Source organism: Diadema antillarum, unplaced genomic scaffold (assembly GCF_040938485.1).
Source record: "Diadema antillarum isolate AM-2024a unplaced genomic scaffold, OU_Dant_1.0 seq00000302_RagTag, whole genome shotgun sequence".
Lineage (NCBI taxonomy): Eukaryota > Metazoa > Echinodermata > Echinoidea > Diadematoida > Diadematidae > Diadema > Diadema antillarum.
Window position 1 is genome coordinate 121,966 of NW_027271325.1, and position 25,617 is coordinate 147,582.

Genomic DNA, 25,617 nt, shown 5'->3' on the forward strand with positions numbered 1-25,617 from the left:
GTCTACACTGATTTTTAGAGAATTAATATATTTTGATTCTTTGTGGATTCAGCACCTCTTGGGACAAAACTTTTAGCACGGAGATGTTGTGACTTTGTGTATTTTTCTTAGATAATTTGTTATCCCTACACATTCTCCTCCTGTTTTCCCCATCTATCCAAGGAATTTTCTTGCATAGAAATGAAACATTTCAGAGCCAATAATGAAGTACTAGTAATATTATGTAAATCATCTGGAAAGCTACACAGGCCAGAAAGCTAGCCAACCTGGCCTCCCTCTTGGGTCAAATTCCAGTGAAGTACGCACATAGGTTTCTGATTGGATCCTGCTGAATTAAGCACATTTTGGAACCAAACAAATGGATTGATTGACCGAGAGCATAGAACTCTCCTTTATTTCTTTCCACATTTACAATATATACAATTAAAAAGACGAAATATAACATAATTCACACATAGTACACAAACGGATGACATAGGTCATCATATAACAAAGTAGTAACAAGTCAGACTTTTAAAGAAGTCAGACTTTTAAAAAAAGAACAAGAGAGAAGTGAAGTAAAGTGAAAGAAAAAGGTGTCCCGTAAAAGCCTCAAGGGTTTGCAGTGATGGGATCACCTGACTATGAGGAGTTGGAAAACACGAAAATAAAAGAAAATGCAACGCAGTGTTGGGTAAATTATACAAGTGGTAGATCAAGTGTGAAGCAACATGAAACTAGTATTTGGCGAGGAGAAATATTTTGAGTTTTTTTTTTAACGACCTGTTAAATTGTGAATTTCGAATACTGGGAGGTAGTGAATTCCAAATGACCGGACCATGGTGGCGAACTGATTTTGAATGGATGTTTGTTTCCATTTTCCAGCGGTGGAATTTGGATGACTGACGGGTGTTGTAACTATGTACTTTATTATTCAAACAAAACATTTCGGTGAGATATGGGGAAAGGCTTTTGGTGAAATACCTATGCATCAAAGAGGCAACTTGCAAGACATTGCAGTCATGGACATTCAATGTGTGAAAGCGGTTTTGACGGAGCAAAATAATGAGTGTTCGCACAAACACGGAGTGTTTTCTTCTGGAGTCGTAGCACTCTTGACAGGGAAAGGGATGTAACGAAGCCCATAACACATTACAATACATTATATGGGGTAAAATGAATGCGTTATATAATAACAACAGAACATTAAAAGGCAATATACTTTTCAAATTATTCATAACTCCAACAATCCGGGATACTTTACCACAAACAAAATTTACATGAGAATCCCACGTCAAGCAGTCATCGAGTTGTACCCCGATATGTGACAACAGAGCATTGCTCTATCAAAATATTGTTAATATAAAGTCGGACATTATCATAACAAAATCTTCTATTTTGTCTGTTTCTGTAGACAGAAAATTTTGTTTTCAGAATATTCAAAGATAATTCATTACAATCAAGCCAATTATATACTTTATCCAAATCAATATTGATCCTACTGACCAGAGTCTCAAAATTTTGATAGGAGGCAATCAGAGTCGTATCATCAGCGAATATGACAAACTCAAAAAATTGTGAGCAATTAACCAGATCATTTATGTAAATCAAAAATAACAATGGTCCCAGGATCGAACCTTGGGGTACACCTGATGAAATGATTTTTGGATTGGATGAGTGACCTTGATCCACAGAAAACTGTTTCCGGCTACACAAATAACTTTAAACCAAAGATACGGTATACCTCTAATGCCATAATATTGTAACTTGGATACAATATCGAGTGTGACAAAGTATCGAAAGCCTTCGACAAATCCATAAAAACGGCGACTGTATGTCTATTAATATCAATATACGTCAAAATTTGATCATATAAATTAATAATTGCAAATTCGGTGGAACAATTTTTCCTAAATCCATACTGCTGAGAAGTGAGCAAACTATTACTCGTCAAATAATTGTACAGTCTATTATAAACAAGTCTCTCGAGTATCTTAGAAAATAATGGCAGTACAGAAATTGGTCTATAATTCCCACAGTCAGACGTAGAATTTTTTTTGTAGACAGGTATTACTTTAGCTAGTTTCATTTTCGACGAAAAAACACCAGTTTGTAAAGATAAATTACATATATAAGTCAAAGGTTTACTTATAATATATACACTCGGTTTAACAATATCAATAGATACATTATCATATCCCGGACTTTTACTTTGATTGGTGCTCCTGATGACATCGATAATTTCACATTCAGAGATGGGATTAAAAAACATTGATTTATCGAACATTTTCGGCATAAAACTAGAAAAATTCACATCGGTAACAGGGAGTGATCGTGATAATGAGGTACCAATACTCACAAAAAAAAAAAAAAATCATTGAATGTGTTTGCAATATCGGAAGAATCATGTATCTCTTTGCCGTTATAAAAAATACCATGTGATGTTTTCGAAATGTTTCTACCAAGTAATTCATTAAAATTCATACTTTCTTTTCGCAAAACGCAAAGACGAATTAAGTTTATTGCGATAGCTTTTATAAATAATTTCATTTTCAACAGTGAGGCAAAAGTGAAATCGCTTAAAAAGAGCATTTTTCCTTCTTATAGATTTGAGTAAAGCTCGAGTTATCCACGGTTTCTTTTAAATATTTCTGTGAATCTTGGGCTTTTGCTCTTTCAGGGGCATGTGTTTATCGCAAAGAGACAAAAAAGTATGAAGAAACGTATAATATGCTACATCAACATCATTGAGGTTAAAACATCGGTCCAATCAGTGTTTTTCAAATCAGAAAGAAAAGAGTTAATCGTTGAAGAGGTTATATTTCGCGAAGATGATTTCTGACTGGGTAAAACCTTGGAATAAATTTTGATGCTAGACATGTGAAAAATTGGGAAATGGTCGTTAGAGTCTGATAACAGTATTCCAGATGAACTGTTTTTATTAATAACACTAGGATAAACATTATCAATAAGAGTTGCAGAATCCTTAGTTATACGGGTTGGTTTGTCTATCACAGGAAATAGACCATGAGAGTATAATGAATCTAAATGAGTTATACATTAGGATAAGTATCAAAATGTAATAAATTTATATTGAAATCACCCATAATGTAGATGTGTTTGGAAATATTAAGCATTTCGTTTATGATACTGTCAAATTCACTAAGAAAATCATTTCCATTACTGGAAGGATTACGATATATTACACCGACAACAATATTCCTGTGATTTAGATACTCAAAACTTACAAATAAAGACTCCACACCTTGAACATGAAATGATATACTGTTTAACACTGAAACCTTCAAGTGATCTCTAACAAACAACGCAACTCCAGCACCACGTCCAGAAATTTGATTAGAATTATATAAAGTGTAACCATCTAAAGAACACAAACTACCATTATCAGTAATCCATGTCTCACTAATCCCAATAACAGAAAACGGGAAATTCGATATCGTCAAATCACCGATTATATTATCGAAGTTTCTCCTAAGACTCCTCGCATTGTAATGTAGTAAACTAAACTGAGAGGTATCATGATGTATTTTACAAAACTCATTGAGATTTATATACGAACAATCAAAATTACTGCCAAAATCTAGATCACTATTTACAGCTCTATCCATAACAAACAATACGAACAAAAACAAAAACAAAAAACTGATAATTACATGTCATTCTAGTCCAGTCGTTCCAGATCGCTTGAGTTCCTCACCGGCACTTTCCGACCGCCTCTCGTCAGAGAGAAAATTCTCCCATCAATGGTCCACGTATACCTGGTGTTCTGGTGGGAAGATGCTTTGGAGAACAGATGTTGTCGCGATGTCATCAGATCCTCACGGATGACGATCAGAGGCTTCACGATTGCTTCGCTGACCTCAGCAGAGGCAGGTCAATATTGGGGCGCACGCTTTTTGGGAAGTTCTGGCCTGAGTGCGTGCATTGTTCATGTTCCGTAGCATGTCTAATATCATTTCGATTGCGTGACTAACACACACGTACATGAACTGTAGACAATGATGGGAAATACGAGTATTTACTTCAGCGACAAATTGTTGACAAAATCGGAATGTATGATATAATATAGTGAGCTCTCCATGCATTTATATGTCACACATCTGAATCTACGGTGCCAGGTAAAAATGGCAGAAGTAAAAATGGCAGGGGTAAAAATGGCAGGGGTAAAAATGGCAGAGGTAAAAATGGCAGAGGTAAAAATGGCAGGGGTAAAAATGGCAGAGGTAAAAATGGCAGAGGTAAAAATGGCAGGGGTAAAAATGACAGAGGTAAAAATGGCAGAGGTAAAAATGGCAGAGGTAAAAATGGCAGGGGTAAAAATGGCAGAGGTAAAAATGGCAGAGGTAAAAATGGCAGAGGTAAAAATGGCATGGGTAAAAATGGCAGGGGTAAAAATGGTAGAGGTAAAAATGGCAGGGGTAAAAATGGCAGAGGTAGAAATGGCAGGGGTAAAAATGGCTGAGGTAAAAATGGCAGAGGTAAAAATGGCAAAGGTAATAATGGCAGAGGTAAAAATGGCAGAAGTAAAATGTCAGAAGTAATGAGAGCGATTTCGTCAGATATAAACGTATGAAGAGGTTTTGAATGATAACGTAGCCAGAGCAAACTGTATTCATCGAATTATCAAATCCAAACTGCAGATTTGAAGAATATTGATTGAATAATGAGCACTCTCATTATTCTGAGTTTGATTCAAGTGCAGTGGCGTAATCTGTCTGTGTGCAGAGAAATAATAATCCAGCTAAGAGCCTAGTAGGCCTGCGAGAAATATTTTTTTAATTCAGTATTATTATTATTATTATTATTATTATTATTATTATTATTATTATCTATCATTATAAGGGGGTTCCAACAATGCTGCAAAGCCCTTAAACAGTATAATCCTACGTTGTTTCGCCCAATGAAGTTATCACACACACACACACACACACACACACACACACACAAATACGAACCCACTTTTGGTATAAACATATACGCAGATATACATACTCTCACATACACACTCTTACACAAACGAGGCTAGTATATTGTCATTATTGTTCATTTTTTTGAACTGTTTAGTGTAAAGAAGTGAAGGAGACACAGTCGAAGCAAACCGCTAATTTTTCCCCTGTTCAATATAATTTTCTCACATTCAGGTTTCGTAGGAGCCTATTTATCTCACAAGGCCTGATCACGACATAATGTAGAAGTAAAAATACAAAACGCAAAAAACAAACTACAGCAGATGTATCGGCAGACATAAGTAAGCTCTCGCAAAATATTTTATTACATTGTTCAAGTATCACATGGCGCAAAAACAAATATCTCGAAGTTTAATGAACACTTTGTGGTCACTTTACAAACTTATGCCTATTAAAACTGGAGACGAACTTTAGCAATAAACTGTTTTAATGAGAGTAAAAACTGATAGTTTGCCATGGGATTTCTTTCAATCATTGTTCAATCACGAATCCGCAGGCGAAAAAATGTAAATGTTTGATGCCTTTCAAACTTAGTTGTTGCTCCAAAGTCAGATTCCATTATGTTATCAACATGGTGTGTTGCTAAAGATTGGTAGATTCAGCCACCGAAAATGACGTTGTTCCCTCGTTATACAACAACAGTAAGAAAATCCAATCCAATCCCATCCAGGTAGATTGAAATCACCGCCTATGACTACCATATGATCGCGATTCAATTTACACAGGGATCGCTGAAGCTCTGCAAGACTCTCTTTACATGTGCTGCGGGGAGAAATGTAACACTGCCCTATTAAATTTCTCCCAGTGGTAACAGAAACAGTAAAAGATCCCTGCCAATTTTTCATACCTGCATGTCTGTTATCGAGCAATTTTATTTTCAGAAGTTTGCACACTTTTTAAAATACGTATTAACATAGTATAGGACCTACCAGATCTAAAGTAAGTTTGATATTTTACTGCCAAGATACCTGTAGAGCTGTATAGTGGTTAATATGTCCATTTTCAGGTGTACCGAGGCTCATCTTTTTACTGATATAATTGGATTGTTGACTGGCCGAGCATTTTACATGTTACATGAGTGTCCCATATTTCTCCCCGTGTCCCATTTTTCTGCGGTCTCCCCCGTACTTTATTTTAGGAGAAGGCACGAAAAGCGCGTATTGCGAGAAAGGTGTCAGAAACATGAAGAAAAAAAAAAATCTCTGTCACTTTTACCTCGTCCTCTTGCATTTCAAAGACTAAATTTTTATCAATGGCATTTTTATCTCTAGCATTTTGACCACTGACATTTCGACCACTGACAACTTTACCTCTGACATTTTTACCACATAATTATTTACCTCTCCCATTTTTACCCCTGCCATTTTTACCTCTGCCGTTTTTACATCTGCCATTTTTACCCCTGCGATTTTTACCTCTGCCATTTTTACCTCTGCCATTTTTACCTCTGCCATTTTTACCTCTGCCATTTTTACCCCTGCCATTTTTACAACTGCCATTTTTACCTCTGCCATTTTTACCTTTGCCATTTTTACCCCTGCCATTTTTACCCCTGCCATTTTTACCTCTGCCATTTTTACATCTGTCATTTTTATCTCTGCCATTTTCATCCCTGCCATTTTCACCTCTGCCATTTTTACCTCTGCCATTTTTATCTCTGCCATTTTTACCCCTGCCATTTTTAACCCTGCCATTTTTACCTCTGCAATATTTATCTCTGCCATTTTACCTCTGCCTTTTTTACCTCTGCCATTTTTACCCCTGCCATTTTTTCCCCTGCCATTTTTACCTCTGCCATTTTTACCTCTGCCATTTTTATCTCTGCCATTTTTACCCCTGCCATTTTCACCTCTGCCATTTTTACCTCTGCTATTTTTATCTCTGCCATTTTTACCCCTGCCATTTTTACCCCTGCCATTTTTACCTCTGCCATATTTACCTCTGCCATTTTTACCTCTGCCATTTTTACCTCTGCCATTTTTACCTCTGCCATTTTTATCTCTGCCATTTTTACCCCTGCCATTTTTACCCCTGCCATTTTTACCTCTGCCATATTTACCTCTGCCATTTTTACCTCTGCCATTTTTACCTCTGCCATTTTTACCTCTGCCATTTTTACCCCTGCCATTTTTACCCCTGCCATTTTTACCTCTGCCATATTTATCTCTGCCATTTTTACCTCTGCCATTTTTACACCGAACCGAATCTACTATATAGTTTTTTCCTTTTTCCGCGGCTGCATGTAGGCCTAATCAGGTTAAAGGGAGTGTAGGCCTATAGTTTTGGTTGGGACTCAATTTCAGGTTTCTAATATTTGTGTGTGTGTGTGTGTGTGTGTGTGTGTGTGTGTGTGTGATAATGAGAAACCTCTAATGAAATATGAAAGAGCATGTAATTCCAAGAGGGATTCAATATTCATTCGATGAAAATCTGTTTTAAAATGGCTGAGATAGCCAAAACAGAGCATTCCTAGAAAAAGGCGGGACCCATCACCTTTTATTAGGATCGCTTTGTTTTATTTTGTTTTTGGATATCTCAACGATTCCAAAACCGATTTTCATCTAATAAACTTTGAATTCCTCTTCCAATGGTATGCTCTGTACGATTTCATAAGTGGTCTCGGCATCTCGCAAAAAGTTAAAAGCCCAATTCTCATCTCCATCAATACTATACAATCTCTTTGATGTTTGTGTATGTTGCTTTGTATTTTATGTTTGTATTATAGTCTGTGTTGTAGGATTCTGTATTTGAAATATTCTTTGTTTTATATCATAGTGCCCCATGGAAGACCACGTCTGTGAACGTGCCACCCTGTCTTTATAATTATGAGCAAATAAACAAAAAATAGTTGAATAAATAGATAAACAAATAAGTAAATAAATGCATAAATAAAGTTACCTCTGCTAGTAGGTGAAACCTACGGTCGGTGAAGGTTATATTTTCGGTTCAGTATGCTTTAGTCTAGCGGATATAGACCACATATAGGGTGAATCATGCACATTATGGTAAAAGCACCATACTTGGTACACATGTACATGATGCCAATACAAGTCATTTCTGATATGGAAGCCACTCTGATTCTGCCTGTGGCGGCCGTGGCGGCCTTTTTTTCAAAATGGCCGCCATGTGATATAGCAATGCTGTGTATTTTGGAAACTATAAGTCCGATTGTCGTGATTCTTGTACCAAAGTATAGGTTTTGAGGGTCAAGGATTCCAATAGAATAATTTTTGAGAGGATAAAACCATGGCAACCTACTTATTGGCTGCCATTTTGAAAAAATATGGCCACCATGCTAGATATAACATATCCTTAAAATGTATGGACAAAGGGTCATGACTCTGGTACCAACTTATATGTTTTTGGGGTCAAGGATTCAGATAACTGTAAGTCAATATGAATCGTTTCATCCTACGTTTTGGCGGCCATTTTAATAGATATGGCTGCCATACAACAGATAATGAATATCGTATATCTTCGAACTCAAAAGATATATAATCCCGATTCAAGTGTAAAAGTATAGTTTTTGGGTGAAGGTTTTCAATATAATGATGTTTTAGCAAAGTGAATAGGTTCATCACATCCTCTGTTTTGGCGGCCATCTAATAAATATGGCCTCCCTCCAGTTAAACATGGCTGCCGCTCTACATTCTATTCATATATCTTTAAAACCAATGGATGCATCTTCATGATTCTGGAACAAAAATATGTTTTTGAGATTCATTTATTTAAATGGATACATCTTTTCGTGTATACAACCATCGCATCCTATGTTTTGGCTGCCATTTTAAAACATGGCCACCGCACTATATACTTATTACTTAAACTAATTGGGGTCAATGATTTTAAACAAGCATTTGTTGATGAATAGAACTAACACATTTCGTTTTCATGTCCATTTTGATAAATATGACTGCTGCACTACATAGAGTATGCACACACACACACACACACACACACATTATATACAGTGTGGCCTAGAATTAACGGAAACGCGAGTTTTCGCAAATATCTGCACATTTGCACTACTTTGATGCCAAAATGAATGACATAGATTTGTAGAGAATTTATCTAGAAGAAGAATGACACCAAAATTCCTCGATTTGGTTGAGTAGTTTTCATTCTACAGATGTTTTTGTAAAGACGGGTCGAGCGTAAATTTCTTAGCTCAATTCAACAAATTTCAGCATCGAACAAAAGCCACTGCCTTGGGAGACTAACAAAGAATCGAGGCCGCACATCACAATGTGGAATGCTTGAATAGGATTATTGTCGAAAATAGACCTTCAATTGTTGAGTAGTCTCCGTTGCTGAGCTTTGATAAAATAAAGTAAGAAATTAATGATTAACAAAAACATGTCAAGAAAGAAAAGTACTCAACCAAATTGGACAATTTCGTTTTGGTTTTGAAAAAATATTCGTTTCCATTTTCTGAGGGGCCAACATGTAGTGTATATATTATATATACACCCTCACTTGCCATATGTATTGTCCCATTGACAAGAATCGTTCACCTATTATTGGTAAATGAACCTCCTATGTTGTTGCGGCGTTTAGTTCTTTATTGTTCATTGATTGTTGTTGATTTACCATACCTCTATCACATTCACTATTCAAGTAGGTATTGAACATCACATAAGTACAATTGTGGCATACCTAGAATACTAAAGATAATTATGTTGAATATCAAAGGTAGAATAAAATGGTGAGAATGGAATAGAAGACTTTCCCCCCAATTTTGGATGCATAGACAGGAGAGTACAATTAGTGTACTGTCATAGTTTCCAGCCACAAAGACATGATAATTGCAGTCTTATAAGACCTACTGATTTCTAAAGGTGTTTTTTTTTCAGTTCTTGATCATTATTTCATAGTATGACCCTTGTCAAAACAGTTACACAACATTATAAGAAATCATATGAAGGAATCGAATTAGCTCTGACAATCCAAAACAATCATTGTTCCTGATCATCCATTGATGAGCGGTGATGAACGTGAATGCATATATAGATGCAGGTGCGCTTTAGAGAACTTCTTCAGTATTTCTACTGGTGCCGGTAAGTAAGATCGATTTACTGAATATTTTATTCTGCAGTTTTATCTTCCAATAATTATGAACCTAAAAATTTGTATTTCTTTGAGGTTTTCCTGAAATTCATAAATTAGCATAATTTTTCTTGTAAAGTGTAGTTTATATTTTGCTAGTAGACTCATGTGGAGCTGCAAATGACAATTAGATGTAAACCTATAAAGATGTATTGTATAATACCTATTATATTTGCCGGAGAGATGATGAACTACAACACCTAACCGCCTTAGGGGTTCCGCTCCGGATTTGGAGAAGGTTTACTCCCTAGCCTTTGATTAACCAAAAAACTGCCCGCAAGGCAGCGGGAGACTCGTGGAGGGCGGGGACGTCTCTCTACTCTCTAAAAAAAAATCGAGTGAAAATTTTCACTCTTAAAAGAGTGAATACAAAAAAGAGTGAATTTCGAGTGAAATTGGAGTGAATTTTGAGTGAAAATGTTCATTTTCACTCATTTTGGAGTGACGTCAGGGATCACTCCCAAATCTTCGAGTGATCCCTGACGTCACTCCAAAATGAGTGAAAATTAGCATTTTCACTCAAAATTCACTCCAGTTTCACTCGAAATTCACTCTTTTTTGTATTCACTCTTTTTAGAGTGAAAATTTTCACTCGATTTTTTTTAGAGAGTACCCGTACAGGACCAGAAGGACCTGCCCACTGCCACTATTTACTTTATCGTTTGATGTATGAGATTCAGTGTAGTTATAAGTATCAGAACAGCCTGGTCAATCATGGATTTTATAGACATACATGTAGTGTGTTTACATTTGATGTAAGTGACGCAAGAAGTTTTAAAAGTTTTCTCACACTTAGTGTCATGTTTCCAAAGAAAACAGATATACCATATTGGTTGGAAACTATGATTTTCATTCCATAGTCCAGGTACCAGAGAAAGCGAGAGTCTATATTTCTAGAAAATGTATAATCTTGATTAAAATGTACTTCAGACATGAAATTGTGAAGATCATGTTTTTCACATACACTGTACACACAGAAATCCTATAAAGGAAGTTGAGCATATTTTCCAAAATGCTTACAAAGTGAAATATGCCCAGATGTTCCACATTAGAATACTTAAAATGAGTGAACAAGTAATTGTTGACCCCTAAAACAAACGTTTACACCAGAATCAATCCACAATGGGCATCCCGCTTTCATAACACTCGTACGCTATTTATTAAATGACCGTCAAAACAAAGGATGTGATGAACCTATTCACTTTGCTAAAACATCATTATATTGAAAACCTTCACCCCAAAACTATACTTTTACACTTGAATCATGATTATATATCTTTTGAGTTCGAAGATATGCAATATTCATTATCTGTTGTATGACAGCCATATTTATTAAAATGGCCGCCAAAACGTAGGATGAAACGATTCATATTCACTTACAGTTGAATTTATCAGACTCCTTGACCCCCAAAACATATAAGTTGGTACCAGAGTCATGACCCTTTGTCCATACGTTTTAAGGATATGTTATATCTAGCATGGTGGCCATATTTTTTCAAAATGGCCGCCAATAAGTAGGTTGCCATGGTTTTATCCTCTCAAAAATTATTTTATTGGAATCCTTGACCCTCAAAACCTATACTTTGGTACAAGAATCACGACAATCGGACTTATAGTTTCCCAAATACACAGCATTGCTATATCACATGGCGGCCATATTGAAAAATGGCCGCCACGGCCGCCAAAGGGAGAATTAGAGTGGCTTCCATATCAGAAATGACTTGTATTGGCATCATGTACATGTGTACCAAGTATGGTGCTTTTACCATAAAGTGCATGATTTTTTCTATATCCGCTGGACTACTTGTCTCTGTGTCTGTTTGTCAGTCTGTCTGTATGTTTGCGTACAAGATAACTAAAGAACGGATGGACAAATTTTCACCAAACTTGCAGAGTGTGTTTATAATGAGATAAGAAAGAAATAATACAATTTTTGGATCACGAGGTCAAAGATCAAAGGTCATCGGAATCATAAAGGACATAAAATAAGCTAAATCTCTGACAATAACTTCGGAAGGGATGATCGAATTTTCACCAAACTTGCAGTGTGGGTTCATATTGAAGTATTAAAAGAGAAACAGTTAAATTTGGGGGCCTTGAGATCAAAGGTCAAAGGCCATAGGGCCATAAAGGACGTGAAATAAGTTTAATCTCTCAATAACTTAAGAACTTTCACAAAACTTGGAGGGTGTGCTTATAATGAAGTACATAAGACAGAAACAATTTAATTTGGAGGTCATGAGGTCAAAGGTCAAACGGCATAGAGGTCATAAGGAACAGAAAAAAAATAAGCTTCCTCTCCAATAACTAAAAAACGGACTAGAGATTTTCACCAAACTTGCAGGGTGTGTTTATAATAAAGTAAGAAAGAAAGAGTTTAATTTGGGGTTTATGAGGTCAAAGGTCCACGATCATGGGGTCATAAAGACATGAAATAAATCTAATATCTCAATAACCCAAGAACGGGTGATCAGACTTTCACCAAGTGTGTTGTGTAGATGACCCTATACCCTATGGTTGTGTCGAAGACACTGCCTACGAAATGGCGATGTGTCAACCACGGCTACTTGGCGGAGGTCTGCTCTCTAAGAGTGCTCTTGTTTTTAATGGTTTTCTTTGATAAAATTTCGTTCGGTATCAGCGTCAGATTCACAAGAACACCAATACAGTGAAAATGTATTCCACTCAGTAATACTGCTTGATCGCAAAATTATTCTTACATGTAAAAAGAAAGTTTATACAGACTCATTAAAAAAAAGCAACTTGCACAAAGACCTGCAACTATCTGTACTAATGTCTTATAGTACAGAATTCATTTCTGCAGCTCAACAAAATGAATAAACAAAAACGACGGCATTACATAAAAGCCTGCAGTAAACTAAAATCTCATACATCTTAATTCAATTAATCGAAGAACATATACATATTTCTAGAAATATCACCAGATCCCTTTATCTCTTATTCTATCATGCAAAACAAAATGATAATCGCATGTGTGTGCTTACCAACCTAATGTCAATATGTCCCCTCCCTCCCCTAAAAGGAGAACACGTAGTCACTATCCTCTCCTTATGTAGTTATGAATTTCTCGCCTACAACCACGTTTAATAATAACCCCCTCTCACGCACAGAGAAAAAGAACACACTGCATACGTCACATCCACCCTGAAATATATAAATCTTAACCATCAAATCAAATTCACAAAAGGAAAACAAACATACACTGCACACACTCATAAACGCACACGCGCGCACACACACACACACTATAGGACATACATACAAAAGTACAGCACACGAGCTTCATTTATGATACTAATGATCTGGTCTACAAAGGAATGAAATTATATCTCCACACAGTTTTCTTTACGCATTATTCTCAGTGGAAAACTTCATAAATGAATAGATAGATTAATAAACTAACAAATGAATAAATGATTAAAGAAATGAATAATAATGCTAATAATAATAATAATAATAATAATAATAATAATAATAATGTCTAATCCTTGTACATGAAGCTATTCAAAGTTGAGAGACTGTAGCGAGCTTTTTGCCGTTCAAAGTTGTCAGCTCTGTATCTTTACTAGGTGGAAACTAGATCGAACTTCTTTCTTTCTTACCAGTCAGATAAATGTGAGTATCATTTACATCAAAAGAAATGATAATGATAATATACCATATACCACATTGAAGGAAAATAAAGAAATAAGAAAGAGAAAGAGAGAGAGAGAGAGAGAGAGAGAGAGAAGAGGAAACAACATAAGATGAAGAGGGACAAAGTTTTGACATGCAGCACAAAGCCTAATCTATTGACATATTAAAGCAATCCGCCTACGTTTTCAAAAAACAACAACAACAACAACAACAACAACAACAACAACAACAACAACAACAACAGCAACTCCTAAAATCATCCACTGTCATGCGTGGGGAATTTGTTTGTTGAACTGTAAACATTTGTCGATATTGTGGGGCTGGATAAAAGAATTCTTGCAGGACGATATTCTGCTATTGACTGTCGTAGATAGGTAGGGCCAACTTTTTGCAAGCGCATAAACACCATGATTAAGATTTTGCCATCAGTTTGCCGTTTTACCGGCAGCCAATGCCCTTGTCTTAAAACTGGATTTACTTGACCATTGTGTCCACACAAGTACGAGTGTCCACACAAGTCCACACAAGTCCGCACGAGTAACCAATCTAGCCGCAGAGTTTTGGAACTTTTGGATTCCATTGTTCAGTAGACCATAAAAAATACCATTACAGAAATCAAGACAACACATTATGTCAGTATGAACAAATCTTTCTGTTGACTTTTTAGAAAGAAATTGACGAATTGTTCCAATCTTGCGCAAAGCAGACGGAGCTGCTTGGCAAATTTGATTCACATGAGTCGACAATGTCAAGTGCCCATCTAGTCTCATATCGAGGTTCCTGGCCGAGTCAAAAGTCTGTACTGAGTATTAGAGTGTTACCGAATGAGATGCCATCAGTCATACGTGGTCATCCCATGAGACCGACACCCACGAGTCATACAACCCACGAGTTCGACGTTGAAAAATGTCCATGAGTCATACAGCCCATTACTAGACACCAGGCAAATAAGGCTCGTGAGTTCGACACTAGGTAAAAACAGCCCACGAGTTCGACATTACAACACATGTGTCGGTCTTGTGTTCATTGTTTGCTTAGTGTCGAACTCATGGGCTGTATGACTCGTAGGCTGTATGACTCACGGGCTGTATACGTGGGCTGTATGATTTGTGGGTGCCGAACTCCTGACGTGCACCCCTACACAAAATAACCATACCTGATCAAAATAATTATCTTTGATACAAAAGCTAAACGCACATGGACACACAACAAATGAGCATAGTGCTACGGCATATCACGTTCCAAAGCATGCCTAGAATCAAGGGAAAAGGAAAGGTTGTGGAGATGAAAGATTAGAATGAGAAGGGTTAGCAAGTTCTAAACTTTTGACCAGAAAGTCAAACGGATCTCAGGCAAGGAATGACAGACAGAGGTAGGAATTAAGCTATGACAGATATAAAAGAATACAAGGCCATGCTGACGAGTAGAGACAAACGGAAGAGGAGGTCCATTTAGAAAATGCTGCACCCACTCGAAATTACAATTTCCTCTAACACAGCCAAAACACAGCCGAAAACCATCTTACGGAAGTAGAAACGTCCCAGCTTCAAGCGCTTGCAATGTCATCGATTGGAGCTGAACAAAACTTGTACCAAGCTCCTAACTATTAGTACTAGGTGTTACAAATAACGTTTGATCCATAATAGTTCAAAAATTATAGTTATTATATCAGATAACATTGACATTGATATGAGTAATACTGAATAGTGTGCAATTTAGTTGGAGTTGATTTGAATATTAAAGCATAAATCAGTTTCATCAAATCCATGATTAATTTTAAAGTTGGGTTCCAGATTTTGGTCAAATTTTAACCCTCTGTACAAAACTTGAACTTTACACAGGAACCGATGGTGTGTATGTGAGTGTGTGCTTACAATTGCCCTGAACAATGGACACGAATACCACCTTTTCAGAGCTCTCCTGACTACGCTTCTGGTCTCTTACTCCAAGTCACATGAATGCTTTATTAATAATTAATGATGGATTGCCCTGGGCGCTGCTAGTCTGAATTCATGGTAAAAGGTAAAATACAGGCACATAAAAAAAAAATAAGCCCATGTTTCCATATGCTTGCATACGCTACATTTCAGGATGAAAAATTATTGCCACAGTTGCTTAAACTTTTTTCTAGTTTTTTTTTTTGTGTGTCTTAAAATTCCCCTTCATATTCATAAAGATCCCGACAAAATATTCTTTAAATTCATTTGAAAAGGGGAACAGGTAGAGTGAAGAGGAAATATTTTTGTAACGATTATGGTGAATGTGGTCTTCGTATGTTTGATCCATATGCTTTTTGTATTGCACAAAAAATGTCTCGGGTCAAACCCTTTTTGGACGATAGTTATGATAGTATGTGGAAGACTATTGACTTTTCTGCACTCGAGCAGTTCAGTGATATGAGAAATATGTTATAAAGGTTGTATGCTCCCGAAAATATATTGAATACTTTGGAATGTCACACAGCTTGCAGACTTTTTAAGAATTTGGAATATTTTTAGAGATAAAATTTTAGTTAAAAATTTGGACAACGATTTTTTTTTGTGTGTATGTGTATTTATTTCAGGTCACTCTCAGGTTATTTGGTTTAATAGAAACATACGATCGAAATCCAAATAATTTTCCTTTTAGGAAGATTGGTTTAAAAAGGGAACTGTTTTTGTAAAAGATCTTCTTACCCTCCGCATCCTAGTTATAAACTCTTTGAAGAGCTTGTTTTGGATTTTGATATTTCGGTTAATGAAAGAAGAATATATATATATATATATATATATATATATATATATTTATATATTCTTATAAAGAATATCCCTTCCCCGTGGTTAGATGGTTTGAATATTAATGATGTTGATATTTATGAAGAAATCATTAAGCAATTAAAGCAGTGTAAGAAAGTTACTAAATATTCTCAATCTATTTTTTTTTTAAATAAATGCATCCCATAAAAAATCAATCCCTTTTTGGAAGGGCCTTTGTGTATTATCTGATAGCATAATTTGGGAGAAAACTCATTTGACCAATTTCAAATGTACAATAGATCCTCGCCTACGGGCGTTCTATTTCAAGATTTTTCATAGGACAATTATTGCATTCAAGGACTTCCTGTTCAAAATTAAAAGAAAAAAATCTCATTACTCTCTTTGTAACAATGACCCTGAAACACTTATTCATATATTTTGTGAATGTCCCAGAGTCTTGCCCATTTTGAATGTTAATAAAAAAGATAATGAATACAAAAGATAGCGTGAAAATTCAACCTTCCGCAATGTTCTGTTTTTCAGAAAATATTTGGGATGCAGGAGGATAAATTCCTAACTTATGTTTTTCTTATGTTAAAATACTACGTTTATGTTTGCAAATTTCAAGGTAATTCTCCTGTAACTGAAGGTCTCTTGGCTTTTCTGAAATCTAATAAGGAATTAGAATATCTTATAACCAAGAAAAAGAACCAGCTCCCTCTATATAAAAAATGGAGATTTGATGTCAGTGTTTTAAGTACCTGGTTTTTTTTTAAATGTTCAATGCTCCTTTGTGTAATCATGTGAATATTTTCTCTTGATTCTGTAATTGTGTTTTATATTTGATCAATAGAAAATGAATAAAGATAGCTGTGATAGTGGAATTCCTCATGAATGAATTATAAAACACTCAAACCCTGGCCATTGTCTAGGTGTTAACCACACACTCCCATACACAACTATTGACCCCTGTGCAAAGTTGAAGTTTTGTACAGAGGGTTGAAAATAGAGCAAAATCTAAGCCCTAACTTAAAAATTAATCTTGAATGTAATGAACGTGTTTATGCTTTCATTTTTAAGTTCCTCAAACAATATTGTTCACTATTCAGGTATTGCTTATGTCAATGTCAGTGTTATCTGATATATATTTTTTGAACTATTAAGGGTCAAAAGTGGGAAATGTTTCACACAGTGGAAAGCTTTGTCTTACTCATGCGTAAGTTATCATAATTCTCACCAAACTCCGCACCAATCGAATGACTTACTTACCTACTGGCATCTCACACTGTCTTAGTCGTATCCCACTCGGCATTATTTTATTTGTACAAATAACGTATTCACTCGGGCGTGTATCGTAGAGCACCTATTGAACGCTCGGACTAAAGCAATGTTACTCAGCTTTTACAAGTTGACACTCGTAACAAGCTCACCAGTACTCGTGGCTACAACACAGCTAAGTGGGATTGCATTAACGTGAAGTTTACAATACAATTTATCAAATGTATGCTTTGTCTTTGTATTACCTTATGTTATTGGATGGTAATAAAGCACCGACAACTGAATTGAGAATTTCTCCTACTCGCATCACTCATAAGCTGTAGTATCGTGACAAAGAAGACATCCAGAGAAAATGCGTCAAACGGTTGGAAAGCTTTACACTGAATCAGACGCAATTGGACTCCTCGCGAACAATCAGCAAGAAGCCCTTGTAAAGCTGAAAGCAGCAATGAGCCTTTGGACAAATTATTTTAAGTAGTGCTTCCAATTCTGAGACAAGTATAATAATACCTATGAGAATGAAATTCGAAATCATGGACAGAACGAAACATGTAATCGAATTGTTCTCGTGGTAGTTGGAATGTGACTTTAAATGCAGTTTCTCCATTTATTCATCAGTAATGCATTTGCTGATATATTGCACGGCTCCTCTTCCAGCGACATGTATAAATGCGTGGGAGTAAAGTAAACGTCGGAATTTCGCGGAGCGACTAAAGGAAGCGTTCTTCAAGTTGTACTATTTTCAAAACGAAGAAATGTTCTTCATTGTAGGTCATTTTCGTTATTCGTTTTGATGAAATAAGAGTATCACCAGAAAAAAAAAGAGAGCCGAGAGACAGAGAGGGGAGAGAGATAGAGAGATCGAGAGATCGAGAGAGAGAGAGAGAGAGAGAGAGAGAGAGAGAGAGAGAGAAAAAAAAGGGGGGGGGGGGGGCTGGAAGAGAGAGGGAGAGAGAGTCGGCAATATTCCTATATGCCTTGTTTTCAGCTGCCTTCGGGTAACATTAGCATGATTGTCATTCATGGGCGTCACCAGGGGGGGGGGGGGGGTGCGTTGGGTGCGAACCACCCCCTTCAGACCCTTAAAAAAAAAAAAAAAAAAATCACCACTTCAGTCTGCGAACGACTTCAACGCCGGACGCCAAATAATTATTCTTGTTTTTTCATAATGTTTTTACTTTTGTTTTAAATTTGCGCCAGGGACAAAAAATTCGTGGGCAAAAACAATAGGCCTGTTCGCACCCCGGGCTCTGGCAGCACTGATTTTATACATATCTTCTAGTATTCTACAGTGTTTACTATTTATCGACCGTACTGTACATCCGTACGGTACGGAGCACGTACACGTTTGCATGTACGTGTGCCACTTACTATGTAGGGTCTATGTACAGCACGTTACTTCTGACCAATCCATATTGATAATGCGAACCCAAGTGCGAGCCTTAGCCTCATTAAGAAAAAAAAAGGGGGAGGGGCAAGTATATCATTTTGCCCACCCCCTCCCATAATTCCCGAGACGAGAAGATTTTCTTGCTTTTTTGACAGAAAAAAAAGTTACCCCCATAAAAACATTGGAGGGGCAAGCATATTATAATTTTGCCCCCCCCATATGATTCCCGAAATGAGAAGATTTTCTTGCCTTTTGACAGAAAAAAAGTTAGTCTATAACATTGGAGGGGCAAGCCCACCATTTGCCCCACCCTACATAATTATAATTCCCGACATGAAAAGATTTTTCTTTCTTTTTTGTTAGAAATCTGTCCAATTATTTCATCCAAAGTGTGCACCAGGTGGCAGGTTGCTGAATTTCAATTCTAAAAAAGCAAAGTCTCTCTCGCGTGGGAGGGGGATACCCCTTCCCACACCCTCCCCCGTTCGGTCTATTTTCCATACAGAATGACAGATTTACAAATGTTTCATCGAAAGTGTGCACCAGATCTCTCACTTTACTTAAAAAATGCAAAAGTTCCGTCGTGGGGGAAGGGATATTATCTACTTTCAATTAACCCTTTCCCGCTGGCGTAGCCAAGGGGGGGGGGGATGAGGCAGTCGCCCCCCCCCCCCCCAAGATTTTGACCGGGGATTTGGAAGGCGGAAAAAAATAAAATCGAATATGGGAGAGGTATCTTGCCACCCTCTCATTGCCATGTCCCATCTATATACTTATATAGTACACTATGGGGAATGACAATTTCCGAATTTTTCACAAAAAGTGTGTTTCAGACCGCTTTATTTCAATTCTAAAATCTCACAAGCTCCGTTGAGCGGGAGGGGGAATCCCCTTCCCACATACTCCCCCTAAGCTCTACCTCACTATACTTTGTACATACACAAAGATGATGCACACTCGGAATAAGAGCCATTAACACTTCAATGAAAAAAAAAAACTATTTGTTTAAATTATTATTTTTGGGAGGGGGCTGGAAAAAATGTATTGCACCAAAAGTTTGCACAAGATCGCTGAATTTCAGGTCTGAAAATACAAAATCACCTTTGTGTTAGAGGAGAAATGCCCCTTATGTACACCCTCGTGTGCATGCTTTTTTCTGTTTGATTGCTTAACAGACAGCGTTCATAATATTCATTGTAAGAATTAATACAAGAAGTTTATTTCAATCATACCGTTGTGTAGGCAAATTGTTCAATAATAATTTACATCAAAATGTACTGCTACCTTAAACAAGTGGGACTGTTTCAAGTCGATAAAACAAGCAAATACATGCATCAAATTGCACCATTTACAACATCAAAATGCAAAAAGTTCTCACCGTGGAAGGGGGGACACCCTCTCCAACACCCTCCCCCCTCGCTCGCTCCGCTTGCTCGGGCTCGGTCGCGTTCATGACATCAGTGTAAGAATTAATACAAGAAGCTTATTCAAATGATATCATATGGGCACATTGTTCAATAACAATTTACATCAAAATGTACTGCTACCTTAAACAAGTGGGACTGTTTCAACTCGATAGAACACCGAAAAACATGCATCAAATTGCACCATTTACAACATAAAAATGCAAAAAGTTCTCATCGTGGGAGGAGGACACCCCCTCCCACCCCCTCCCACTCGCTCATTCCGCTCGCTCTTGCTTGGTCGCGTTCATGATATTCAGTGTAAATGTTCAAACAGGAAGTTTATTGGATGATACTATTTTATAGACAAATTGTTCAATAATAATCTACATCACAATATACTGCTACCTTAAACGAGTGGGACTGTTTCAAGTCGATAAAACAAGCAAAAAAATGCACCAAATTGCACCATTTACAACATCAAAATGCAAAGAGTTCTCAGCGTGGGAGGGGGAAAATCCCCTCCCACACCCTCCCCCCCCCCCCTTCCTCGCTCCGCTTGCTCGGGCTCGGTCGCTTCGCTCCCTCGCATACTAACAGCCCCCCCTCCCCCCCAAAAAGATGAAATCCTAGCTACGCCGGTGCCCTTTCTCCGCTTGGTTTCCCTTACATGCCTTACACACATTAAAAGTCTGGGAATTGAGAGCTTCTGAAATTCCAGATGTCTGTCCAAAAAACTCGTTACATTAAATGTCAAAACGCACCCCCCCCCCTTGAAAAAAAGCTGGTGACGCCTCTGTCATTTAAGATTCCATGGCCATTTACGTGGCTACAAAGATTGACAGGCGTTTCCTGATCAGTTGATTGGCTACCTTCCAGAGTTTTGATTATTACATGTATAGAGAAAGGCGGCCATATCAAGCGGGAAGAAAAACATTTAACTTGTTTTCCTAATACCAATACGACATTTCAATGAAAACCTGTGTTGGACATGCGTTGTGCAGGTGTCTAGAAAAGTAACAGTATACGGAATGGCTTTCGAAAGGTGTGTGTTAAAGGATACAGTACCTTGTTTAGTTTATGTTTTAACTGCATCTTTGTTGCCCCAACAGTTTTAATTTTTTAACTGTAAATATGCCTACAGTGGTGATATGCGTCTATGTATGGTAAAATGAATAAAGACTAATGCACGATAAATATCACGTGTATATTCGATTGCTTGGCATTGGCTAGTACTTAGGGGAAAATGTAGTCGACAATATTAAAGACAAACAGAGAGAGAGAGAGAGAGAGAGAGAGAGAGAGACGGAGGGAGGGAGAGAGAGGTATGAAAAACACCATATTGTGTATTCAGGGCCCCAGGAAGAACAGTACCTGCCTGTTGATGGGGCTATCCGGTTGAAATAAAACTGAATAAATAAATAAATTGATTAGTAAATTAATAGATCTTACATCAACGAGGACATCACGTTCCTTCGAGCGCTTTATTTGTATCAGAGCAACAATATATCAGTAATACACCGATGCAACTGAAACCGGAATTCGTCTGTATTACATACGTCGTAGCGACACGTTAGAAATTGTTCAGAGTGAACAAACCGCTATCTGAAAATCAATGAATAATTGCATGACTCGCTGCCAACTTTCATATTCCTAATTATTGAGAGCGTGATATACCAAATCTCTCACTTGATGTAAATCTAAACTGGCATTTCCCCCATCAAGTCCCCATCTCCACGAACGAATCTTCAGCCTCCGAGGGTTTTATGCATAAACGTTGTGATCCTTGATCCGAGTATGACTCCTCTACAACATTGTAATGACATTGTAAAAAAAAAATCGTTTCATAGCTGAAGAATCTATTCTGTCTTTAATTTCTACAGGAATCTTTCAGTCTCTGAGAAGCTCTGGAGATTCACCAAAATGGAGGCGGAAAAGGTTTACCTCTTCAAGCAATTACTTTCAAAACCATGGACACCAAATAAGGCAGAACTTATGAAATTCAGGTGAGTTTCGATATATCCACTTCTTCCATAGTGCAGGCTCCATGCTTGAAGATAAACGCACTGTTTTTGTGTGGGTAGGTGTTGGCCACTTCACCGGGTCAGCATCCTGCTCTTTGCGATGAATGAATGAAGCGGGGCATTTTACGTGCAAGAGTTGTGACTCTCTCACACACAGGACCTCAATGTTATGTCCTATCCGAGGGACAAAGTGATTTTGCCTCTTACAAGAGGGGACGGTATGATTTCACACAACATTACTCAATGAGACTAGGGAGTCGATCCCGGGTCCTTTAGATATGAAAACAGACGTGCTATACCGACTGAGCCATATCATCACCACATCATATGCAACACATAAGTTTCCTTTTCTCCCTTTTTTTTCAACATAATATGAGTGATGCTATATTAGTAATTGTTGCACATTTCATTTGCTCGATGCCCAAATGTAGTTAACTCTTCCTCTCATATGCGGTAGAGGAAAGTGGACGTCTCCAATTCAATACGTGACCGATGATTAGATGAAAGCCATGCAACTGTAGAAAGGAGGAAAGTGCTCTACTCACAATTTCCTGAAGGAACGACCCTTGATGCCACGAAAAAGTAAAATTTCTATAGCACCATAAGTAACAAATAATGAAATATATTAACAGCTGCATGCTCCACCCTGTTAATAGACATCTGTGTCAAAATTTAATGGTATTCTTTGAATAGCCAGGTGCATGACTCTGGACCAGGATCACGCATGTTCAGAAGTGACCAGCAAGCTGACCACTAGACTGCACTCTGTCTTGTCTTGACTGTCTATGATGGAAAGTCCTGCATTTATGTTCTTCATCCGGGGTCATCCCAAGTGGTCGACATCCACGAGCCAGACACCGAATAAAAACAGCCCCCGAGCTAGACACGCAGTACAACAGGCTCACGAGCTCAAAACTATAGGCAAATAGTACTAGGGAAATAAAGCTCACAAGCAAAGCTCACTGGCAAAAAAAAAAAAAAAAAGGCTCACTAGCTCGACAGGATGAACAGGGCCATCTGTATATCAACGAATACTTGTACAGGCGCTAACAGGCTCGAGATTGTTACCATTTCATACTTTTTTTTCCTCCAATAACATTGTGCTCTTCATGACCCCCCCCCCCCCCCCCACACACAAATTACTATTAAAGCAGGGCTTCAGTTTGGATCTTCGACATTGGCATCGTGCTATTTAAGCTTGCCACGTTTCCAGCTGAAATATAAGTGGGCCGGATGTCAGGTTTTGTTCCCTTTTCTCTATTGCTTCACTAGTCAACTAGCGTTTGATATTGCAACGATGCATCGTTAATTTGATTATGATAACCCCCCCCCCCTCCCCCCCCCAAAAAAAAAACCAAAAAAAAAAAACCAAAAAAAAAACCCAAAATAAAAACACAAGGTAATATTGCAAAGGAAGAACTAACTGTTAACGTGGATGCATCTTCCTGAATCATTGCAAATACCTTGATAGACCTTTGTTATTTGCTGTGAATTCATACTGAACCCAAACCTTTACAAGTACTATTACTGCCCCTCCAGATCATGTAAAGCAGGTGTGCGCGTCGAAAAGGAAAATTTGTGAAACACTTGTATACTTCATTTGACAATTGGACCTTTTTTTCCAGCAGTTTATATTCATCACTTTTTTTTAGTAATATGTTCTGCTCGGAGGGAAGGGACGGCTTCGGGGGATCAAGTCCTCCCCCTCAATAATAAGAATAATGGACGATGAACGTATGATTTCTTTTTAGTGAAGATAGAATCTATATAAGTAGCGCATCCAAAAAAAAAAAAAATCAATAAAAAATTCAACTGAGGCAATGTAGAAGAACCTTAATATATGTAGAAGACACAAAATTTTGACAGACATTATATATTAAACATTTAAGAGATTAGCATGTTGTCAAGTTAGTCAATAAATGTAGAAATATTCCTGCCAATCTGTTCTTCTCAAAACCTATTTAAGTGTTAATTTTTTGTAAAATTAATTGTATAGAATATATGTATATATATATATATTATATATATATATACTAGTATATATATATTACAAAAACAGATGACATAGTTTCAAATGGAATAACGTGTCATGAAATGGAATATTTCATTAGATCTTGATTCCTTTTGTGATCATCAGATTTGTGTCAGGCAGATATTGCTTTTGGTGAAAAATCTTATGTAACATATTTCATCCATTGAAGATTGTGTGAATAGCCGCTTTAAAGTGAAGGACAAACTGTGCGCAGGTAGTCAAATTATTCATCATGTGTGTGTGCGTGTTGTCATGGTAACAAAGCCACGATTAATGGAAAATGTGAGAGCTAAGAAATCATACTAACCTCTTGTTTATGGTTTTCTGTACACATTCATATACATGTACATGGTGTGTGTGTATAGCTACAATTGTAAGGGACAATCCTAATGTCCCATCATAAGTGAAAACGTGACATGAGACATGAATGTTGACAAAAATATTTGTTTTACTATATTTCTGGTATCTTTGTTGTCATTGATGATAGAAAGCTACAAGTGAGGTGAACACAATATAATAGTTACAATATCAGAAAATGTGGTTTCAAAAGGTTTAGCGTATCTTATGCCGCAATCTCTTTCGCAGATATTTGGTGACTAAAGTTGTGTTCAATTTTTACAATATTGTCAGGTCGATTGTTATAAATTTCATTGTGTTCAGTAACTAATGCCAGTGGTAGCGGTCTTATTTTACCCACCTTCAGCAATGTTAACAACTGGCGAGTTTTTGTATCAGGCAAACAAATAGCCAGTATATATATATATATATATATATATATATATATATATATATTGTTTTTTGTTTGTTTTTTTTCGGGGGGAGGGGGGAGCGGGTTGGTGAACTGGCTCATGGACTATAATTGCTCCTGCAAGCCACCGAGTGCGCGGTCGACATGGAAAAGTCTGCAGGTTGCAGCGTGCAGGGTTTTAACATGATTTTTTTTATGCTTTATTCCAATGAAATACACGTGATGGACTGATGAAAGTTAATATTCCCACAGACCCAAGGAAGAAGACAAAGCCAAA

The 25,617-nt window shown here is 37.2% G+C and overlaps 1 protein-coding gene across 1 annotated transcript in view; it reads left to right on the plus strand.

Moving 5' to 3' along the window:
• The window catches only part of LOC139730344 (alpha-N-acetylneuraminide alpha-2,8-sialyltransferase-like), a 63,784-nt gene that overhangs the window by 30,082 nt on the left and 8,085 nt on the right, over positions 1–25,617 (plus strand). The window contains exon 4 of the mRNA XM_071641211.1: positions 22,420–22,542. Coding sequence (XP_071497312.1) covers positions 22,420–22,542 — 123 coding nt within the window. The remainder of the gene's footprint in view (positions 1–22,419; positions 22,543–25,617) is intronic.